This window comes from Convolutriloba macropyga, chromosome 10 (genome assembly GCF_964194025.1).
Source record: "Convolutriloba macropyga chromosome 10, txConMacr16.3, whole genome shotgun sequence".
NCBI classification, from domain to species: Eukaryota; Metazoa; Xenacoelomorpha; order Acoela; family Convolutidae; genus Convolutriloba; species Convolutriloba macropyga.
Window position 1 is genome coordinate 28,684,562 of NC_134477.1, and position 22,539 is coordinate 28,707,100.

At 38.2% G+C, this 22,539-nt stretch overlaps 1 protein-coding gene across 3 annotated transcripts in view; it reads left to right on the plus strand.

The window, feature by feature from the left end:
* Positions 1–22,338, plus strand: part of LOC142348409 (uncharacterized) — a 38,092-nt gene extending 15,754 nt beyond the window's left edge. For 2 of the 3 annotated variants that reach the window (XM_075399764.1, XM_075399762.1), the window contains one exon: positions 9,231–9,630. In XM_075399764.1, the coding sequence (XP_075255879.1) occupies positions 9,231–9,585 (355 nt within the window). In that variant the 3' untranslated portion in view covers positions 9,586–9,630. Of the gene's footprint in view, positions 1–9,230; positions 9,631–22,177 lie in introns of those variants that run through there. The other variant, XM_075399763.1, reaches the window with a different exon arrangement.
* The last annotated feature ends 201 nt before the right edge of the window (positions 22,339–22,539 follow it).

Below are 22,539 nucleotides of genomic sequence, written 5' to 3' on the forward strand. Positions count from 1 at the left end.
GCAACAAACAAGCGAAACAAAACGAATCAAATTTAATTTTACTTTAATAATACACAATCAAAATAGTCCTAAGCATCCCCCCAATCCCAACACAATTCATTAACATTTTGGCGCCTAACAAAACAGCTTCGAAACCACACCTAAAGCTAAGTATTGTTTTCAAAAAAACGTACATTCTCCAATGAGCTAAGCCGATGTGCACCATGATTTTTTTTCAATGTTTCAGAATATCGAAATAACAGAAATTCGACTTGTTCAAAAACAATCATACTATGGTGGGGTAACTACACAAAAAGACACAAAAAGACAAAGATAAAGATTGCAACATTCCGAATTTTATCGATATTTAATTTCGCTTATTGCTTTTCGGTTCTTCTGGGGTTTTACCCACCCCGAGGACCCCCTTCTGGTTGGTCGTTTCCCCAACCCCCCACTTGCTTTTCGGTTCTTCTGGGGTTTTACCCACCCCGAGGAGAGGACCTCCTTCTGGTTGGTCGTTTCAACACACCCCCCCACCCACTTGCTTTTCGGTTCTTCTGGGGTTTTACCCACCCCGAGGACCCCCTTCTGGTTGGTCGCTTCCCCAACCCCCACTTGCTTTTCGGTTCTTCTGGGGTTTTACCACCCCGAGGACCCCCTTCTGGTTGGTCGTTTCCCCAACCTCCCACTTGCTTTTCGGTTCTTCTGGGTTTTTACCCACCCCGAGGACCCCCTTCTGGTTGGTCGCTTCACCAACCTCCCACTTGATTTTCGGTTCTTCTGGGGTTTTACCCACCCCGAGCACCCCCTTCTGGTTGGTCGCTTCCCCAGCTCCCACTTGCTTTTCGGTTCCTCTGGGGTTTTACCCACCCCGAGGACCCCCTTCTGGTTGATCGTTTCAACAACCTAACGCCGTCTTTCCAGATCTTCTAGGATTTAACCTGACCCGAGGTTCCTTTCTGGTAGGCCCTATTGATAGTATCTGTCGTTCGGTAGGTAGAGGTAGGTTCAGGTATTTGGTAGGTATCGGATTTTGGTAGGAATTGGCTTTGGTAGGTATAGGTAGGTTCCGTCTTTTGGTAGGTATTGGTAGGTTCCGGTAATTGGTAGGTAATGGTTTTGTAGGTATTGGTAGGTTCCAGTATTTAGTAGGTATTGGTTTTGGTATTTATTGGTAGGTTTTGGCCTTTGGTAGGTATTGTTAGTTTCCGGTTTTTGGTAAGTAATGGTTTTGTAGGTAGTGGTAGGTTCGGGCTTTTCGTAGGTATTGTTATTTTGTAGATATTGGTTGGCTCTAACACTTGTTAGGCATTGATTTTCATAGGTATTGTTAGCTTCTTGCGGTAACAAAAAACTACTGTAACCACCAAAACATTTCTGACTCTACTCGGTTTGTCTACATAACTCTGACTTCTCACTAATGGTTGAGACGCGGTCAACCTCAAACAATACAGTGCCCAAAATGAGTACTAATTCATCCGACTCCCCAGATGAAACAATGTTAACTCAACAAAACATTGGTACCTCAACAGCAATCAAGTCAAATGAAAAGAAGCGATTGGAAACGTCAAAACTAAGGATTGAAAATGACATAAAGCTTCATATTGACTACATGCTTTCTGAAATTGCTTCGGACGATTTGGAAAGTTTAAACGAAATGAAAGAAGACATAAGAGCAATGCAACAGAAACTTGAGCCCATAATATTTGAACTGCTAAATTTCGTTGAACCTGATGAACAAGATCAGATGTTCAGAGACTTCAGTCGGCTAAAAATAGATTTAGAAAGGACTTTCACGTTGTTAAGAAAACAAGTTAAAGAGGTAAACACAAGAAACCAGCAAGAAATGACTGCTTCAGAGCCAGACTCCAAGAAAACCATCGTCCTTGATGACAATATAATGCCACATCAACAACAACAGCCTCGCCTCAATTTTGTTTTCGACGACTCCGTTAATGAACAAACTCATTCATTTAATTCCGCTTCAGCGCCTGCTGGAAGCTCTTTTGCCGTTAGTTCAAGTTGTACTGCACCCGGTGGTTCAACTTACAATGGCCACACAACGTCTTCTTTTTTGAGATCGTCAACTGCTCCCTGCAGCACATCTCAACCATCTTTCGTGAGTGTTCCAGTCGGATATCCGTCAACAAACGTCACATCTCTCTGTCAAAACTACCCTAATCCATCCAATCCATCAACTTCCAATAGTTTCTCACAACCTACTGTTTCACAAATGCCACAATTTTCTGGAAAATCAGTATCGATGTCCACGTGTTTCCAGAAATCTGTACCAAAATTAAATGCAGATCATTTCAATGGTGATCCTTTGAGTTGGATGAAATGGTTCAGCACATTTCAAGCTACTATTGACCGAGCTCCAATGACATCACCCGAAAAAATTATTCATTTACAGTCGCTTTTAAGCGGCGAAGCCAAGGCCCTTGTGGACACTTATGGTTGCAACGGTGACCTATACGTTTCAGCAATAAATCGCCTCCAAGAGCATTTTGGTAACCCAAAACGAATATTAAACGCATTTCTCGAAAAGCTCTCAAGTTTCAAAGCCCCAAACTTAGCTCATCCAGAAAGCTACACACAGTTCTCTTCTTTCCTTTTAACAATGGTGGACACCTTCTCCCAAATAGGTTTCATTCCCGATCAACATTCAACAACTAACTTGAACGTTGCACTCGAAAAGCTTCCCAACTCTGTACGGCTCGAGTGGAACAAATTTGTTTTGGAGAAAAACTATCAGCAACCGTCTCTGCAAACACTATCTGAATGGCTTCTCAACTTCTCTAAAGCAGCTAATGATTTGAACTCTATAAATCACGTTACGCAAAACAACTTCAAAACACCTGGGAAGCCAACTTTTTTTAGCGGATATAATAACGCTACCAATAACAAGAAAAATAGTTACCAGAGGCAATTTCGAAACAACGTAAGTGAATACTTGCAGTCTGAAAACAAACAGACAGCAATCAAGCCATGCCCCAGCAATGAAAAATGTCAATTCTTGTATAAATGCACGCAATTCCAGTCTCTTCCACCGAGCATTCGAAGAGACCACATAGGAAACTTTAAGTTGTGTTTTAACTGTTTTGGAAGTCACCACGTCGACAAGTGCCACTCAAAAAACGTCTGCCGTAATAATAATTGTGGAAAAAAGCACACAATCTGCTTCATGATAGTTTTGATATAAATCCTGGCTCTAAGAAAACTAACGTTAAAGCAGTCCATTTACAAGGAACAGGTCAAGTCGCCGTAGTTCCTGTGCAACTGAAAAATGGTGAGAAAACCTTAAATACATATGCTTATTTAGACAATGGTAGCTGTCAGAGCTTATTGCTTAAGTCAGCAGCCTCAGAGCTAAACATTGACAAGAAATTCGTTGGAAATATGCCAATCAGTGGATACCACGTGACAAAAGAAATTGACTGCGCTCCTGTAAAAGTGTACATTAAGCCACTGCAGTCTGATCAGCAATCCTTCCTTCTAACTGACGTAATTGCTGTCCCGAATCTGAATATGTCCCCTGTCGATACAGAAAAATTGAACTAACTCTGTGCATCGTTCGAACACCTCAGTCATATCAGTTTTCCTGAGATTGGGAATAACTTTGTCTCAATAATCCTTGGAATAGATAATCTTGATCTCATTCACTGCAAACAAATAGTGAAAGGACCCAAGAATGCTCCTTGGGGAGTAGAGACCCAGCTAGGCTGGACATGTGCAGGAAAGACAGATTTGGCACTAGACGAAACATACCCCGTACAATTCACTCAATTGAATAGCCACCCTAATATGGATGAACAAATGTTCAAAATGGTATCAGATTGGATGAAAATCAAAAATTTAGGCATAGCGTCACCCAAAAAGGCAATGTCCAAAAATGATAAAAGAGCCCTTGAAATATTGGAGAACACAACACAACCCATTGACGGACACTATCAAGTTGGTCTCTTCTGGAAGGAAAATGGAAAACTTCCAAGCAACAGATGGCTCGCTGAGAAGCAACTTTACCAATTGAACGACAAACTATCAAAAAACCAACAGCTCAAACAAATCTACGAAGAAACGCTTCAGAAGGATCTACTAAACAGATATGTCGCTAAAGGTGATTCCGATACCCAGGACTTGGATTCGATTGCTTCTTTCCTACCTCACCATCCAGTAACCAACGAGAACAAGCCCCGTAAAGTACGGCGCGTAGCCGCTGCGTCAATTTTTTTTCAAGGTCAGTTCTTGAATTCGAACTCACTGAAAGGACCAGATCTGCTTAGTAACCTTACCGGCGTTATTCTGCGATTCAGAGATGACAACATTGCATTATCCGCAGACATTGAACAGATGTTCATGCATGTCAAAGTAACTCCTGAAGATCGAAAATTGCTGCGTTTTCTCTGGATTAATGATGGTCGCGTTGATACATACGAGTACACAAGCCATATTTTTGGCGTAACGGACTCGCGTTGCATTGCATCATATGCACTGAGAAAATCAGCTCGTGACAGTTGTGAACATTTTCCAGATGTCATAAAATACATTGAATGCAACGTCTACATGGACGACTTCTATGTTGCTACTGACTCAGTAGAAAAGGCACAAAAGAATACTACGTGAAATGAGAGCAACCTTATCAAGAGGAGGTTTCAACCTCACCAAATGGAATTCTAACAGTTCTGATTTCCTTGAAACTCTAGAGCCTGGCATAAGATTGGACCCATCAAATGTTCAACCTAAAAATCAGAAGGTACTTGGGTTACCATGGAACCCAATAACTGATTTCTATATGATTGAAACTAAACTCTTCCGAAAAATCAATTTCAATGAGGATATAACTCAGAGAAAACTACTGAGATTTGTAGCGTCTCTATTTGATCCACTTGGCTTTATTGCTCCTTTAACTATTCGAATGCGGAAAGTTTTACAGGCTGCTTGGAATCATGGACCGAAATGGGATAAGCCACTTCTTGTTCAAAATTTTCCAGATTTTGTCAGTTTAAGGGATTAAATCCCCAACTTTAAGGACCTACAAATACACAGAAACTACTTTCTAAACAAGCCTATCCGGTCAGTTCAACTCCATACGTTTACTGATGCTTCCGAGTTTGCTTTGTCAGCCGTCTGTTATAACAGGGTTGAGTACTCCGATCAGTCAATTGCCGTTAGATTCGTTATAGGAAAAGCTCGTGTAGCCCCGCTGAAAAAGATGACCATTCCAAATTTAGAATTGCAAGCAGCTGTGTACGGTGCCCAACCTGCACAATTTGTTAAGGAAGAACAAGATAAAGTTTTTGCCGAAAGCATATTTTGGTCTGACAGCACAACTAATCTCAACTGGTTGCGCACATCTGAAATGCGACACAGAATTTTCATTGCTAATCGCTTGGCCAAAAATTTCGATGTCTCATCTGCTTTTGAATGGAGGTACATTCCATCGGCAGCGAACCCAGCAGATGACGGAACTCGAGGTTATAGTGTTTACCAAATGACATAGGAATCTCGCTGGATTTCAGGGCCGTCGTTTTTGAGTAAATATAGATCAGACTGGCACAAACAAGAGATTCTGCAATCGCAATATGTGAAGATAGTATTTTTCCCTTCTTCAGTACCTGTAACAGAAACTGCTGTCGATTTGAAGAGATTCAACTGTTGGAATAAATTAATACGAGTAAACGCCTTTTGTTTCTTCTTTGCCGATAAGTGCAAGAAGCGTAGTAAAAACATTCAAGATTTCAAGACAGAATTCTTTGCTTTGAAGAAAGGTGATGATATATCCAGCTCTAGCAGACTCAACCTCCTATCCCCGTTCATAGACAAAAACAACCAACTTCGAGCAAGAGACCGTTTGTCAAAAACAAACCTTTTGATGACTTCTCGTTACCCCTTGATACTCGACGGCAAAAACACTGCCAGTAGATTGTTGATACAGCATACGCACGAACTTAACTGCCAATGTGGTCCCGAACAAACTAGGAATATTCTAATGGAGTATTACTGGATACTTCGATGTCGAGCGGTAGTAAAACAAACCATTAGACACTGTGTTCCTTGTCGACGAATGATCCAAGACGTTGGCATTCCTAAAATGTCAGATTTGCCTCAGGAATGGTTGCCTAAAGACAATCAATTCGTCTTCGAAACAACGGGACTTGATTTTATTGGACCGTTTCCTGTTAAGAACAATGGCAAGCTGTCTAGTCGTTACGTACTACTATTTACATGTCTAGTTGTCAGAGCAGTCCATCTCGAGTTTTCAAATGACCTTAGCACCGACTCAACAATTAATTGCATAAGGCGTTTGGTCAACCGGAGAGGAAAACCCAACATTTTCATTTCAGACTCCGGAAAATCATTTGTTGGTTCGAACAACAGCCTCCAGTCCAGCATCGCCGACCTAAAAGCGTCAAACTCATTTGCGGCAAAATTGCACCTTATGAATGTCGAAATTGTACGGAAATTCAACCCTCCAGCGGCCCCGCATTTTGGCGGAATCTGGGAGCGATTAGTGCAGGTTTTCAAATAGTCTCTCTATAAGGTCATTGGGTCACGAACCCTCACCAATGAAATATTATGCACAGTTACGTGTGAGATAGAAGCAAATATGAACTCTAGGCCCCCAAACAAACGTTCCAAGTGATATAACTGATCCTTTATCTCTTACGCCAAACCACTTTCTTCTAGGTAGGTCTTCAGTCAATTTTCCTCCTGGCGTTTTTATTGGAGACGAAAAGAACATTTCAAAAGCTTGGCGTACATCGCAACAAATAGCTGCTCACTTCTGGAATCAATTTCTGCGAGAGTACCTTCCAGGCCAACAAATTCGTTCCAAATGGAACAAAAGTTCAAAGAATCTGAAAGTGGATGACTTAGTATGGATCCTTGAGGACTTCACCCCCAGAGGCCTTTGGCCTGTTGCCCGAGTAACGCAAGTTTTTCCTGGAGAGGATGGGATCATTCGATCAGTCAAACTGAAAAGCCGGAGCGGTGAGCGTATTAGGCCCGTCGTAAAGTTAAGCAAATTGTTTCCTGATTAAATTTCGAATCCATAAGTTCTACTATGAAAAATGCAGTTAACGGATTGTGTTGATTGGATCCCAAATTTACCAATACATCGACACCATAACTTATTATTCCCTTTGCACGAATTCAAATAATTTCATGGTGAAACCGTCATTGTAGCAATTGCTTGCAATTTTTTGGTCTCATACGCTTTCATAAGTGTTACCTTGTTTTATTCCCCATTACTTTGGACTACTGGTTATTCCGTTATTAATTTAGGTGAATTGCTTTTACGAACCACCCGATTAGGTTTGTACCCTTGTATTTCTATTACCCTTATTTTGAATTTATTTCATTATTCAGCTGGATGGATGATTCATCACTTACTCCAACAGTATTATTCATTTTTGCAATCCTGCAAATGGGGCCGGCGATGTCAAGGACAGGTTGACTTTTGATCGATTTCAACGAAAAAGCTGGCAAAACGAAAACACAATTATTGTCAAAGCCTGACGGAAGTAGTCGACTTCTCAAAAACCTTTTATAGCAACAAACAAGCGAAACAAAACGAATCAAATTTAATTTACTTTAACAATACACAATCAAAATAGTCCTAAGCATCCCCCCAATCCCAACACAACTCATTAACATATCGAATTAAATCAGTTTTCGGCTCTAATGGTGCCCTCCTTGGCTGCCGGACTATGTGGAATATTTTCCGTTTGTGACCCAGTACGAAATACACCCTCAGTTACAAAGCACGTGTCATTATACAGTAAATCATAATGCACAAACATGACACATGCTTCTTATGGCGCAAATAAAATGCCCCCCCCCCCCCTAACCGGGGCACCAACGGAAGGTATCCCTTTTGTGACATAAAAATACGCAAGAGTCCACAAACCCGAAATGTAATGACAAGCGCATCATTGTAGCTAGAGTGCACACTTGAACCATTCTTCTTGATTTCATAGGTGACGTCTCAACAAAACCCAAAAGATGAAAATTGCAACGAATCTGATTGGTCGAGAAATTTAAACACTGTAAATTCAATTAACCTAAATTTCAGCCTATTTCAAGATTACATATTTTACCGCATCTGGCCACGCCCCGCAGCCATGGCCATGCCTCAACGCCCCATTGGACTTAATTTGAATCTATCTCAAACAATAGGGAGATCCGTTTGCCCCAAACATGCACCTTTTTCCTCTTTTGCTTGAACGCAATTTCTGGGCAAGTTTACGCTAACACTCAAATTCTTTTTTAGGAGAATTTGTTAACCCAGCCAATCAGAAAGCAGTATCAATTTTTTCCTAATCTGATTAGCCAACAAAAAATTTTCTATATTTTGATACGTCTGCCATTTTCACTTTTGCCGATGTCCTGACAGTTGTTAGTCTCATCTGTTAAAATGATAAGCAAGTAACCGAAAAAGTGTGATCCCTCACTTATTTCCATCACTCAAAGAGGGACCCGGGGTTACTTGTGAAATTGAAAAAAGTGTTGCCATTATTTGATAACTTTTTGATTAAAGCATTTGGAAGTCTTCAGATTATTTAATTTTGATGGGAACGCAAACTTCACCAGACAACATTCTATGGACATTTTCCGCATCAATTTGGTAGTAAAACTCACACAAAATGTAAGAGCACTCAACTTTTGCCGAACTTTTGAGTACAAATTACTGGTAATCAAGTCAAGTCCACATTTATGCTATAAAATCCAAAGACAAAATAGATAAATAGATCATTTTTAAGGGTCTTTACTAGCTAATACGGCTTAAAATGGAAAGAAGCAATAAAACAGAAAAAAAGTTAAATGGCTAGTTATTTTGACGCGAAAATGCTTAAAAACATTGAGCTCAGCTCTCAGGTTGAAAATTAGAAAATTAGAAAATTATATTTAGAACATCAGGAATTGAATTGACTATCAGAAATACTCAGAATTGAATTGATGTGTGTTCATTTTTAAACCGAAGAGGACCTGCTCTAAAAGCGAGCAGAATGATCACAACTGAAACCATGTATGACCAGACAGACCGACCGTCAACGGTGGGGGATTCAAAATTGAATAGTCTGGAAACATCTAAAAAGTGTTGAAGGTCTGAACATGAACCAAGTAATTTCTGCCGAAATTTGAAAGCTGTGAACTTGCTGCCTGGAACAGTCATGGCATACCTCACTTCGGTTTCAGACCTCTACCTGGGTGTCGAAGTCTGTGATGAAGATAAGTTGATTTTGCTTTAGGAGAACACGGGTGAAAGTGTTCCAACCACAATCTAAAAATGAAACTGCTGCAATAAGAGATTGGGTGCAATATCCAATCAAAGGTTTCAGACACTACAATCGAATATGGCTGGGTTTTGTCAAACCTCGCAGTTGTGACGGGTCTGGAACATTCGATAACTGGGTTGGTCAGTGGACTAAGCACTGTGAGCATACACTCATGGACCAGAGTATATTTAAAAGTGGGGAGCCCAATAACTTCAACAACACTGGCGAATGGTGCACGATGAACATTAAGGGTGACGGAGCGTACGATGTCCCCTGTGTCCATAAACCTGCATACGCAGTGTGTGAAATTAACGTTGGTGAAATGTAAGCACATGAAACGTATGTAAAATTTTAAATAAATTTGTGTTGTTCTGGTAACTCGAAGTGAAGATAAGAGAAATTCGAACATAAATAAAGTTTTTTTCTCATCTTGAGTCTCATAGATAGACAAGACACTGCCTGCTATAAGAGTATCTTTATGTTCAACTGCATACCGGAGTGTCTTACATTTCAGTTGTGATGATGTCTATAACAATTGCATACAGATCTGAATCATAGGAACTGTCAGAAACCATTTCTTACTTCAGAGTAAAACTATTGCACTCTGATTTACCTCTATAACATTGATATTGCTAAGTGTTGCTGCTGCGCAGAATAGCCCCGACAGAACACCATAAAGGAATTTTAGTAATCAAATTACGTCATATATGACACTTAGTAATCAGAATAAGTCATACATGGTTTAACGGTATCTTAGCAACCGGGGTTGAAGTTTCTTGGACTTCATACAATGACCATATATGATTTCACATTGTTCATACTTGACTTCTTGGTGCCATCCTTGTATGAAAACCCTCAAAGCATAAATGATCCTTGTATGATTACAAAGAAATCATATATGATCCTAGTATCATTGCCAAGAATCATCCCGTACCGAACTCCAAGTCTATATCAGTACTGGGCAAGTCTAAATCCAAGTCTTATTTCGTTGTCCAGTGCTAGGAAAGTCTCAAAAACAGTCTTACAAGTCTTACAAGTCTTGGCCAAGATATTGTTAAGTGTTGATTAAGGTAAGTTGATTAAGTGTTGGTTAAGGTATCACTTGCAACTTGATTCCGAAGTCAAAACCAAATTTTCAGAAACATTCGAGTGAAAACTCCGAATTCAAAAAAAATTAGCAACGTGCCACGATTTTCGCACTACCTTTTTGACACTTTCCCGGGGTGCTAAAAAATGATGCCGGGGCATACCAAAATGTTTATTAGGTGTTCATTAGCACCCCGGGAGGGTTTTTCAGGTGTTCTGGGCCGATTTCAGCCATTTTTCAGCAGTTTCAGCCCCTAAAATAGCCAAAATCACCAAATTTATGTGCTTTTCAGATAAGCCAAATCTCGAACTTGAACCGAGGCAAAATTGTCAAAAGGGTTGCCACTATGAGGGTTCCCACGATAGCCCGAGGTCCCGTGGTGCGGTACCCAGTGGAACCTATTCTGGTGCAACGTAGAAATCAGCCGAATAAGCGCGGAGAGGTGTCCCTCAGTATAGAATTACCCAAGAGCCAATGTTGGCCTCTGTAAGTGCTAGTAAAATTTTTAAATAATGAATAAGTGATTGAAACCCTTTAAAGACCTTAAGTAAACGTTTACAAAACATGAGTTTAGACAGTAAGCACCGCATTTGTAGAAAAATGAGACAAAGAGCAAAGGCAGCAGATAGCAAATATAGAAAAAATTTGGCGACTATCCGTCGAGATGAAAAGGAATTAAAACTGAATTTAATTGTTTTTTTTTAACCATGAGGGGGCAAGAGCACACCCTAGGACTCAATCCCACGACTACGGCGTCAGCCCCGAGGAAGAGTTTTTATTGATTGCAGACGAGTCAACCAAAGACGAGGAAATCGTTTCCAAGGGATCCGGACGTCATGCGAGCCAGAAGGCCTGACTGGGGCCTGTTTGTTTTGATTCCAGACGTCACCGAAAGATGGTCGCCCGAGGTTCCAGGCGTCAACTCAAAAGTCTCCTCCCCTGTTAGACGTATCCAAGTAACTTGAATTATTTTCGACAAAGAATCTCAGAAACACAAAAACTGCTCCCAAACTGGTTTTGTTGATGATATATGACTGCAAGAGCCGTGAGAAACTACATTTCAGCCACAAAAAAAACCGAAATTGCAGGAGAAAAAGGGTATAGCGTTTTTTTTTGCATCGGGGAAATTCGAAAACACTTCTCTGAATTTGTCGCACAAAATTTGCATGAAAGTAAGATTACTAGTTGAACGGCACACTTCAGTTTGACCTTTAATCAACTTTTTTTCTCGAACTTTTCATGTACAATTTTGGTAAAAAAAACGAAATTCGCAAAAGTGTTTTGTGAGCGACTAATATCGAAAACGTTTTTCTAATGTTTCAAGGAAAATTTTTTAAAAAATCTACAAAACCTATTGATTGGACCCCTCAATTTATCAAGAAACAAACCTCAAACTTATTTATCGATTTCGCTTTTTAGTAAAGTGGCAACACAAAATTGCAAAAATACTTCTTTGACTGAAATAAAAATAAAAAAAGGTTTTCTTGCGTTTTGTTTACAACTTTCAATGGATACCAAGAAAAATATTGAATCAATACCCTCACTATGTAAGAAAATAGTCTTGGTATACAATTGATCGAATTTTCAAATTTGTACAGAATCAACTTAAAATTTGCAAAATTGCTTCTTTGACTTAAAAAAAGGTACAACTTTTGTACAACTTCTCTTGTACATTGGTCATGATTGACGAGGAGCTCAAAATGCGGAAGAATCAGTGAGAAATCATATGTGCGAAAAAATGGAAGCAATTATGAGGTCATGTTCAACAAATAAACGGTACACACGCGCGATCGCTTAGCTTTTCCTTTTTTAAATAAATGTTGGCAAGGTTTAACTCCACCGAAACATATTTAGTAATCTGATTTTCGCTCTAAAATACGTCGTTTTTTTGGACAAAGAAGCTAGGGTGATTAGCCTACATAAACAGATGAGATTTTAATTAAACAAAAAAGTCGTCACTACAAAAATTTTTAACACTTTGCAAATTTATTTACTATAAGACAGAACAGTTTCCATTCGACAACAGCCTTTTTCATCAAGATGAAAGAAGAAAACAGTCAGAAATTGCAATATGTGCTGAACAAGTTCAGAATCACAGAGGACAACATGAAAAATTACCTTGATCTCTTGCAGGCATCCGTTGAGCCGAGAAAAAGCTTCCGCACCATCCCTTTGTTGATCGAGAAAATCAAGAAGACGATAAAGAGCTGATGCCAAACTTTGACAGCATAGAGATGGAAAAAATAAACTCTAGTAGCTTGTATTCAGTCATGGAACGTCACTCAAACTTGAATTGTCTTCTAGAAAAAAATTGAATTAGAAGTCAACGGTCTCGACGATGATGACCAATTGATCCAGTCATTGACCCGAGTACGCGATGACATCAGTTGGTCTCATAGTCATCAGGAAGGCAACTCGATTCCCACCAATCGACACCGGTTTCCCAAAAATTAGTAAAAGACATGACAATTAAGAACTCTGACAGCAATGGCTCAGACCGGTGAAGCCATCAATTTTTATTCCGCAAGAAGAGAGGATTTATTCCGCAAGAAGAGAGGAAGCCAATTGTCTCTCAAAATTCAATCAGAGCAATCAACAGATTGCTCAGAATGCTAGAGAAGAGACTGAAGATTCAGTAAAAGACACTACTACAATTAAAGTTATAAATCAATCAAAGTTGTTGTTATCAGACCCAACACCAGCATCAACACAAATATCCAGAGCAATCTTTCAAGACATGTTTGACTTGAGTAATCTTAACCCCAAGAGAAAAACGTTCATCTCCGAGAACAGCAGACAATTTTTAACCAATTTGCTTCAATCCAACAACCCTTCCTTCCCTTGATACAAACTGCGCCCTTATTTCCTGTTGATTCGAATGATAATCAGCCAGAAATAATTCACTCATCAATTGCAAATTGACAAAGTTCTCTAATTCAAAACTTATTGCAACAACTCAATACGCAATTGAATAAACCAGCGGGCGCCAAAATTAGACTGACGTTGTTCCCTTAAATACCGAAATAGAAGGTCGAGTTTGCAATGTCTGGCATTTGTTTTTCAAAAAAACACTATAAAATACCGGCTCAGCTGACAAAAGCAAATCAAACCAAACTTAAATGCACGCAAACTAAAAAAAGCAATTGACAATAAAGAGTTTTCAACTGTTCAAAAAATTTCAAACACCCTTTTTACATTCTTTCTTGTCAATCAAAACCCGAAATAGCGATAAATTGGTCTCGGAAATGTCATTTCCTTTTGTAGTGCAACCAAACAATTCTCAACAAAATCGAAAACCTCAAAATTCATCTCGAATTCAATTGAGCAATTCAATTCAGACACAGGAAGCACAAGATAGAAAAAATTTCAACTCCAATACAACATTGAACAATACCCGTAATAATCTTATTAGTTGTACACCATCGCATCCGCTTCACTTTCTGCTCACAAACATCCATCTTTCCGCCCAATTTTCAACACGTTATCCAACAAAAAATTCGGAAAACTCGAATCAGTTTCAAAACTGGTTTTTTCTTGAAGCCAACAGTTCCAACTACGAACTGAAACACAGTAAGAAAGAATTCCGCTCGCAAAAAATAAAATCAAGCATTCAATTAAACTTCCATCAATAAGAATTCGAAGTTTTACTGGAAACCCACGGATTTACCATGAGTGGATAAATAAATTCTTCAACCTTTTCCACAACAATACCAATCTTACAGATAAACACCGCATAATATACCTGCAAAACTCCGCCGTACGGAAGCCAAGGAAAAAATTTAGGCTTACTCACGTGACCCAGCCTACTAGAAGATTGATTTGAAAAAGCCTATAAATCACTTTGGGGATCCTCGCACTGTTGTGAATGCTTTTATTAATCAATTGGACCCTGGCGTCCAAGTAAAGACTACAACCACCAACAATTTTTTTTACATTTAGCTGATTTTCTCAAACGGTTAGAGCAAAATTTCGATTTTTTAAATTCATTTCAAAGCTGACTCAAAATGATGAAAAAAGAAAAGTTCCACATTATATTCTTATAAAATGGACAGAGTATACGATCACGTCAATTGTTAATCTACCAACACTCTCTAAATTTCAAAAATTGCTTGAAGTACAGGCCCATGTGTACGACAGAATTAAAAAGGAAAAGTTCATAAGCCATTTATTGTTCAAAAAACCTTGGGACAAATCAGTAAAAACAGCAGAATTAGCAATATCCGTGATAAACTGCAAATAGAAACACTAATGTGTTAAATCAACTTTCTAACAACTCAAAAAACAATTGAAAACAAAGTTAACTGCACTCAAATCGCCCTGCAAACCAGTATGGTCAACCGCCCTTTCCTCCGAAAAAAGAAGCTCAACCAACAAACAAGTCTTGAGAGAAATGCAAAGGAAATCTTATACTCGCTACATTCCCTCTGTATCACAAACGTTTTCTGGACCAAAAGTGTGAAATTGAGAGGAAGAACAATCAGCGATCAAACAGTTTAAGCGACAAACTCATTAAGCAGTCCTGTCCCTCCCCAAAACGATGCCAAGCATGTAAAGGTTTTCACCACAACAACTTTGCAGGATCTTTCCAAACAAGAGAAGCGGCCCCCTGCTGCCTCCTCAACAAGCAATTCCGATCAGTCTACACAAAATCTAAGAAGCCAGCAAACCCAGCTGATTGACAACAAATGAAAACAAAAGTAATAGAACCATCAGCAAAAAACAGCCAGCAAACAAGATATGATCAGTCATTTTCTGCTAAGTATTAATCACAACTACAAAAAATTTAATGTGTCTATTTGAATTCTTCGAATCGGAACCGAAATTTCATTATCAATTGAAACACAAGTCGTCCTCATGAGTATACCACTCAGGAGGACGGCTACTCATACTACAATTATCAGTTGTAAAAGGAAGTAGAGTGTTTGATGCATAAGCGCTGATCAATCCCGGAAGCCAGTTCACCTTCTTGCTGGATAAGGTTACCGGATTTCTTAAGCTTCCCAGCGAAGCAACAGAATCAACAGTTCTGCAGTACCACAACATGGAACATGAAATGGCACTTTCAAAAGCACGTGAAGCAGTGACACTAACAGCTTTTGATAAAATCATTCAACAATTCAGTGTTGCAAGAGCCCATAGCAGGCCTTGTCTCAACGTAACACCCGCTAACATACTTGAAATTAACTAAAAATGTGACATCTTCAATGGAGTTAGTCACATTTTTTCCCTGACATTTCCAAGAGTGCAATAGACGCCCTCCCTGGTGTCAATACGTTTGCCTTTACAATACACGCCTCTATAATCCGAGGTAGCAACAATGGTCCATTCGGCGTCAAAACTAAGCTTGGACTCTCGTTGGAGAGGGCAAGCTTTCCATTAAACCAATGAACGAAAACAAGCCTCAGCCACAATCATTCTTTTTCCTTGTCCACCGGAAAGACATTGAAGAAGAATCATTGGAAGAATTGGTTCAATCATTCTGGAAACAGAAGTTGAATGTACTTTTTCCAAACAAAAATCAGACAGCTGTATGGAACAAAGTAGCCGTAAAATACTTGAAAACTCAATCGGTCACAACTGTTAAAGATATCAAATTAGGCTTCCTTGGAAACCTGTAAAGAAACTCCATATCAACTACTTCTCAGCAGTCAGTTTATCAAAATCTCTACGAAGCGACTACAAAAAGATCCGAGTCTCAATCAAAAGTAAAACCAGACCCATCACAGAAATTTGGATAACAATTTTGTCAAGCCAGTTGAAACGCAGGCACCACCTCCATCATACTTACCACATAATCCAGTCTATTTTCCCAACCAGCCTCTTTTCGCATGGTAAACTTCGAAATCTAGATTGGCTTGACAAGAGAAATTTGATGCTACATTCTATCAAAACCTTAATGAATGGATCACTTTTGTCAAAAATTATGTTTAGTAACTATTATTAGTAATCAACCCCACTGATGAAGTGAAACACAAAACTCGAAATATCTCAAAACACAGCAATCAATATTAAGACTTAACTACGTTGCATCAGATTCTTTGCGATTGGTTTGCGATTCAACATGTTATTGATGAAGATTTTTCGACAAAAGTTCTACATGGTTAAAAAACTTCCCGTGCAATCAAAGTTAAACTGCAAAAGTGACTTTATGGAACACTGTTCAAATTCTGTTGACATCCTTATCTACAACCAATCAGAGATGTAATTTTGACATGCGAAACTACGTGACTAGAAGCATCTAAAAAGGAGCTTGAAAGAGTACCCAAACTCAGTTTAAATTTGCAGTTCTGATTATACTGAACTGATAAACAAGGCGTATTGAAGCACAATCTCTTGAAAGATAATTATTTGAACGGCCAAACTGTCTCTGTAATCCCAGGCAGCAAAAATGTCCATTCGACGTCAAAACTAATCTTGAATTCTCGTTGGGGATTACGAGTTTTCTCTTAAACCAATGAAAGAAAACAAGCCTCAGCCACAATCATTCTTTTACCGTGTGTGCCGGAAAGACAATGAAAAAAAATCAATGGACGAATTGGTTCAACCATTCTGGAAACAGAAGTTGAATGTATTTCTCCCAAACAAAAGGCAGACAGCTCAATGGACAAAATTAGCGGTAAAACACTTGAAAACTCAATCAGTCACAACTGTTAAAGATATCAAAATTGGGCTTCCTTGGAAGCCTGTAAAGAAACTCCATACGAACTACTTCTCAGCAGTCAGTCATTTAAAATGTCTACAAAGGGACTAAAAAAGATCCAATTCACAATCAAAAGTACAACCAGACACACCACACAAGTTTGGCTAACAATTATGTCAAGCCAGTCGAAATACAGGCTCCACCTTCACAGTCAATATAGTACTTACCTCATCATCCAGTCCCTAATCCAAACAAACCTGGAAACGTGGGAGGAGTTACCAATTCGTCATCAAAGTTTCGTGGTGAATCACTGAATTCAAATCTCTTAAGTGCTCCTGATTTTTGAATAACCTAACTGGAGTTTTGTAGAGATTCAAAGAATTTCTGGTTGCAGTCCTGACAAACATCGAAGAGTTTTTTTTGCAAGTTGCCATCAGAAAAGAAGACCAGTCTGCTCTTCGTTTCTATTCGATAATAAGCAACCCCATCCGACATTTCCAGCTGACTAGATTAACCTTTGGTGCAACATGTTAACCACTTTGCGCGATTTATATTTCGGATAAACGTGCGGAAGACAACAAAACTCAGTTCCCAGCAGCCTTGAACGCTATTAATCACCATTTTTATGTTGATGACTACATCCAGTCTCTGCCAACAATATGAAGAGCCGAAATCCATTTCACAGTTAATACACTGCCTCAAAAATGGGAGCTTCAGCTGACAGTGCTCGTTTCAAACACACCAGAGGTTCGCGATGAGATCTTGGCCGATGACGAAGACGAAAAAAATGAGATCTTGAGAATACTCGGTCAAAAATGGAACATAAAAAGATAATTTTGTCATGTTTTGCTCTACGGCAATTTACTAAAGATGAAGCAGCGTACACACTGAGGAAATTATTCGATTTGATATATTCAATCATTGATCCCCACGGCTTGTTGTCTCCTCTGACAATTAGGATCCAAATCATTCTGCACCAAATTTTGAAATGGAAAAATATAGGATGAACTGATGCCAATGGAAGTACACAATATCCTCCAAAAAATCATAAACAGCTTTTGCCATACCACAAAATGGAATACCAAGAATTGTTTGTAATTCAAGCAAAAACCAAGCCAGCCAATTTCACATTTTTGTGGATGCCCCAATGGCAACTAAGGCAGTCTTTGCTTACCTTCGTACCACTATTAGACAAAGCAGTGAACAACAAACCTCTTTTCCCATGCTAAACTGCAAAGTCTAGATTGGCATGACAAGCGAAATTTAATGCTACATTCTATCAAAACATTATTGAATTGATCACTTTCGTCAAGATTTATGTTTAGTAACTATTATTAGTATGCAACCCAATACATGAAGTGATACTCAAAATTCGAATTATCTCAACACCCAGCAATCAATATTACGACTTAACTACATTGCATCAGATTCATAGCGATTGGTTTGCGATTCAACATGTTTTTGATGCAGATTTTTCGACAAAAGTTCTACATGGTTAAAAAACTTCCCGTGGAATCAAAGTTAAATTGAGAAAGTGACGTTATGGATCACTGTTCACCTTCTGTTGACATCCTTCTCTACAACTAATCAGAAATGCAATTTTGACATGCAAAACTACGTGATTAGCAGCATCTTAAAAGGGGCTTGAAAAAATACCAAAAATCAGTTTAAGTTTGCAGTTCTGATTATATTGAACAGATATACAGTGCGTATTGAAGCACATTCTCTTGAACGGTGAATTATTTGTTACCTTGTCTTGTTTCCGCAGATCATCTTACTGATTGTACAGTTTAAACTAACTGTGACTTGTTGAAAAGAGAATTAATTTAATTTATTTTAATTCTGAGGAATAAATTTTCGGAGTTACGTAAACTTTGTGCAAAGCACAAAGTCAGTTTCTCTTAATGGTTCTAACGATGCCTGCCTAGGTTCATTATTGGTGTTATTGAGGTCAATTGACGAGTAGAAATGAGCTAATAAAACGAATAATTGGAAAAACTTTTATGATTTTTCTTTGCGTTTGCGCTTTCTGGTTATATAAATAATCTGGCTAAGTAATATTGCATTGAATAGAGGAGTCTATTATCATGGACTGTACTTCGAGATAAATTGAAATTTCGATTTATTTTAACAAACAAATATTTGTTTGTTTCAATTTGAATTATTTTGTATTCTGAGAGAAACAAATAGTTATTCAGCAAAGCTGAGCGATTAGTTATTGAGACTAATTGAGCAACAACTAATGCAGCGGTAATGTACAGTATAGAGGATAATAAAGTTCAAAAGTAAAAGGCAAAAAACAAAATATCCGGACAGATTTGAAGCCTTTGAAACAAACTGGGCGGTGTAAAGTTTTCCTTGTCTTTGATAGGAGAGCAGCCGTTACAGCACAAAAAGAGCTTCTTGACGAACAACCAATAATTTTTTTATAATTAAGATATAATTTTATAACTAAGCTTTATTTTAAGCTACTGGAGAAGTTAGGTGCAATGATTAGAGCGGTATGAACAGTTTAAAAGATATGACTTCTCGCACCGAGATGTGTTTCAACTTGTAATTGCTGGGGTATATTTCCTAATAGGGATAACAAACACATTTAATTCTGCTAAATTTTCGCCGAGACGTTTAAAGACACTTCTCGGTTAGAGGATTCCTATCTTTATAATCAAGTCTTTGTCATGATGCCCGAGTCTGATGGCAAATCTTGGCTAAGAGTTGTATTCGACTTTTACGTCCCATCCAAGACATTTTCAGGCTGCTAAGTGTGAACAGTAATGTGATCAAAACAATAGAAATCTTAACGGTTTCATCCCAAATCAGATTGACGTCATTTTTTGCTACTGGGCGCAGGATTTATGCACAGATCTTATTGCGGCACAGGGATCAAAAAACGCTTGCACAGCAATTGTTGATTTATCAATTGCGCTCGATTGAAAACTAATTTCATGTTTTCATTCTGAACATCAGTTGAGATTTGCGGTAACTATTGTATCAGGTTCTGAAATGTAGGTGGGCCTCAGACAAACCATTTGCGTGAACCCATTTTTTCTCAACACATTTCTTCTTGAAGTAGCAAATTTTTCAGTCGGTGGATAAATAGTGGGCTTTTCAAGCCAAAAATCAAAAGTTCATAATAGCTTTTTCTGATCGTCTTTCATTGGAAAGTTTTAGTTTAGATACCTAATGAATCTTGCCTATATTATTCTGATAGGGGTTTCAGTTTCTGGTAAAATATTTAACTTCTTAATTTATCTACGTATTAAGGGGGAAAGTGGTTGAAGTGCCAGACATAATTGACCTCTAGTAAGATCATCCCAAACAAAATGACCTCTGATCAGATCGTTCTAGAGTTATCACTCTCTTAAACACACCATTATAATCTCTCACAAAACCATCGAAGACCTATATCAGATGCGTTTTTATCATACTGCAGATATTATGTAGTTAAAGCTCATTTGCTGAACTACATGTGTTTTGCCAATTTTATATTTAGTTATCATCATCAGTTAATACGGAAAATTGTCCCTTTTGTAACTTGAAATGTCAGGTTTTTTCTGAACATACCCGGGCGATAAATTTTCCAAAAATTATGTAAGAAATGCGCTGAAATGCGCTGAAATGCGCATTTTTTTTTCAAAATTCCCCCCCCCCCCACTGAATGTGGAATTTTTATCTTGTAAGATCTGACAAATATCTGACAAAACCATCTTGCCAATAGTAGCCTGTAAGGGGATGCATCTTCTTATCAGATCTGATAAGACGTTTCTCAGACCTTATACGATAAAAATTCCTCTTGTATGTTCTTACACGATAAAAATTTTGTCCTATCAGATCTTACACGATAATATTTCCTCCTGTAAGTTCTTACACGATAAAAATTCTGTCTTATCAGATCTTACACGATAAAAATTCCGTCTTATCAGATCTTACACGATAAACATTCGAAAAGCTATAACTCATATTTTTGATAAGATTTAGTCAGATCTTATGCGCTAAAAATTCTTGAAGTACGGCATGCCCTTCATATTGAAGACACTTCAGAGTTGTTTTCAAGCAGCAGCCGAAAAACTACAGCATGCAACACTAAAGTGTCAGAGCATCAAAGAGAAAAGTATCTTATACTGTCGTTTAGCACTTCTAAAATATTGTAAAAAAGTTTTTTCGAGTGGCAGGTGCATTCTCTGAAGCGTTGATTATCAAACTAGGCTGAAAAATTTTCTTCAAAGACCAAAACTATCTTGGACAGCTAAGTTTAGACATACTACCCAGATAAGACTCACAATAGAACTGCCGCCAAATACCCAGTTAAGACTCACAATAAAATTGCCGCCAAAACAACCATCAAACATTTTTTGTTTCTTAATTGGTTAGCTGACACATTATTTTTTTACTTTCATAGGAACTTGGTTACGTTAAACGGTTAGATTGAAATCATTAAAACACGTTATATCAGATCTTACACGATAAAAATTCCGTCTTATCAGATCTTGCACGATAAAAATTTCGTCGTATCAGATCTTACTCGATAAAAATTCTGATAAGCGGATTTTTTATCTTATAAGACGTCTTATCAGATCTTACACGATAAAAATTCTGATCTGGCGAATTTTTATCTTTTAAGTTGTCTTATCAGATCTTACACGATAAAAAATTCTTGTCAGCAGAATTTTTATCCTGTAAGATGCTGACTAAAGATTTTTTTTATCGTGTAAGATCTTACAAGATCTTACACGATTAACATTTTTAGTCAACATCTTATCATATCTTACGCGATAAAAATTCCGGAATCACTGAGGCGCAAAAAACCTTGCATGATAATAAGCTGAAACTGAAATGCGCTGAAACTGATAATTCAGCGCAATTCTTACAAAGTTTCGGCGCATTTCAGCACATTTCATAAAATCAGTCTATTCTGATTATAATCAATATCCTATAGGAAACCATGGACAGAGAAATAAAAATTAATATTAGGAGCAAATTGGTGAAAAGCCGAAGCTACTTGAAAGCACGTGCAAACTTCAATCGTTTTTTTTTTCATTTTTTTCTCATTTAAAACAACGTTGGCAATTAATATTGAAATTTGAAATTTAAAAAAGAAAGGGCAAGAACAAAATTTTGTTTGGACTTAATTAATTCCCCTCCCTTAATCTATTTCTGAAAAATGTTTGAAAAATGACGGTTGAATTATTTCAGTGAAACTTGGTTTCAATGGAGAAGTCACATGTCCTTATGGTTTTGCAAATTCCAACGATTCGGAAATATTGAATAGTACTTTCAAGGAAACGCGCTGTTTCAAATTGTTGCCGGAGCCATTCGATAACTTTTACGAGATTCTTTACTATTGCCAGACAGTGATCAGTGAAACAAACGAATGGTGAGAGAACCAATTTCAGGCAATCCTACACAGACACACAAGTACATTTACACAACCCACACACTCAATGGCACACACAAACATACATACATAAAAACGCACACGCAGAAACACTAACAACCCGGGCCGAGGTGTCAACGCTAAAAAACGCAAAATTATGTAAGATTGGCGTTGAATGCGT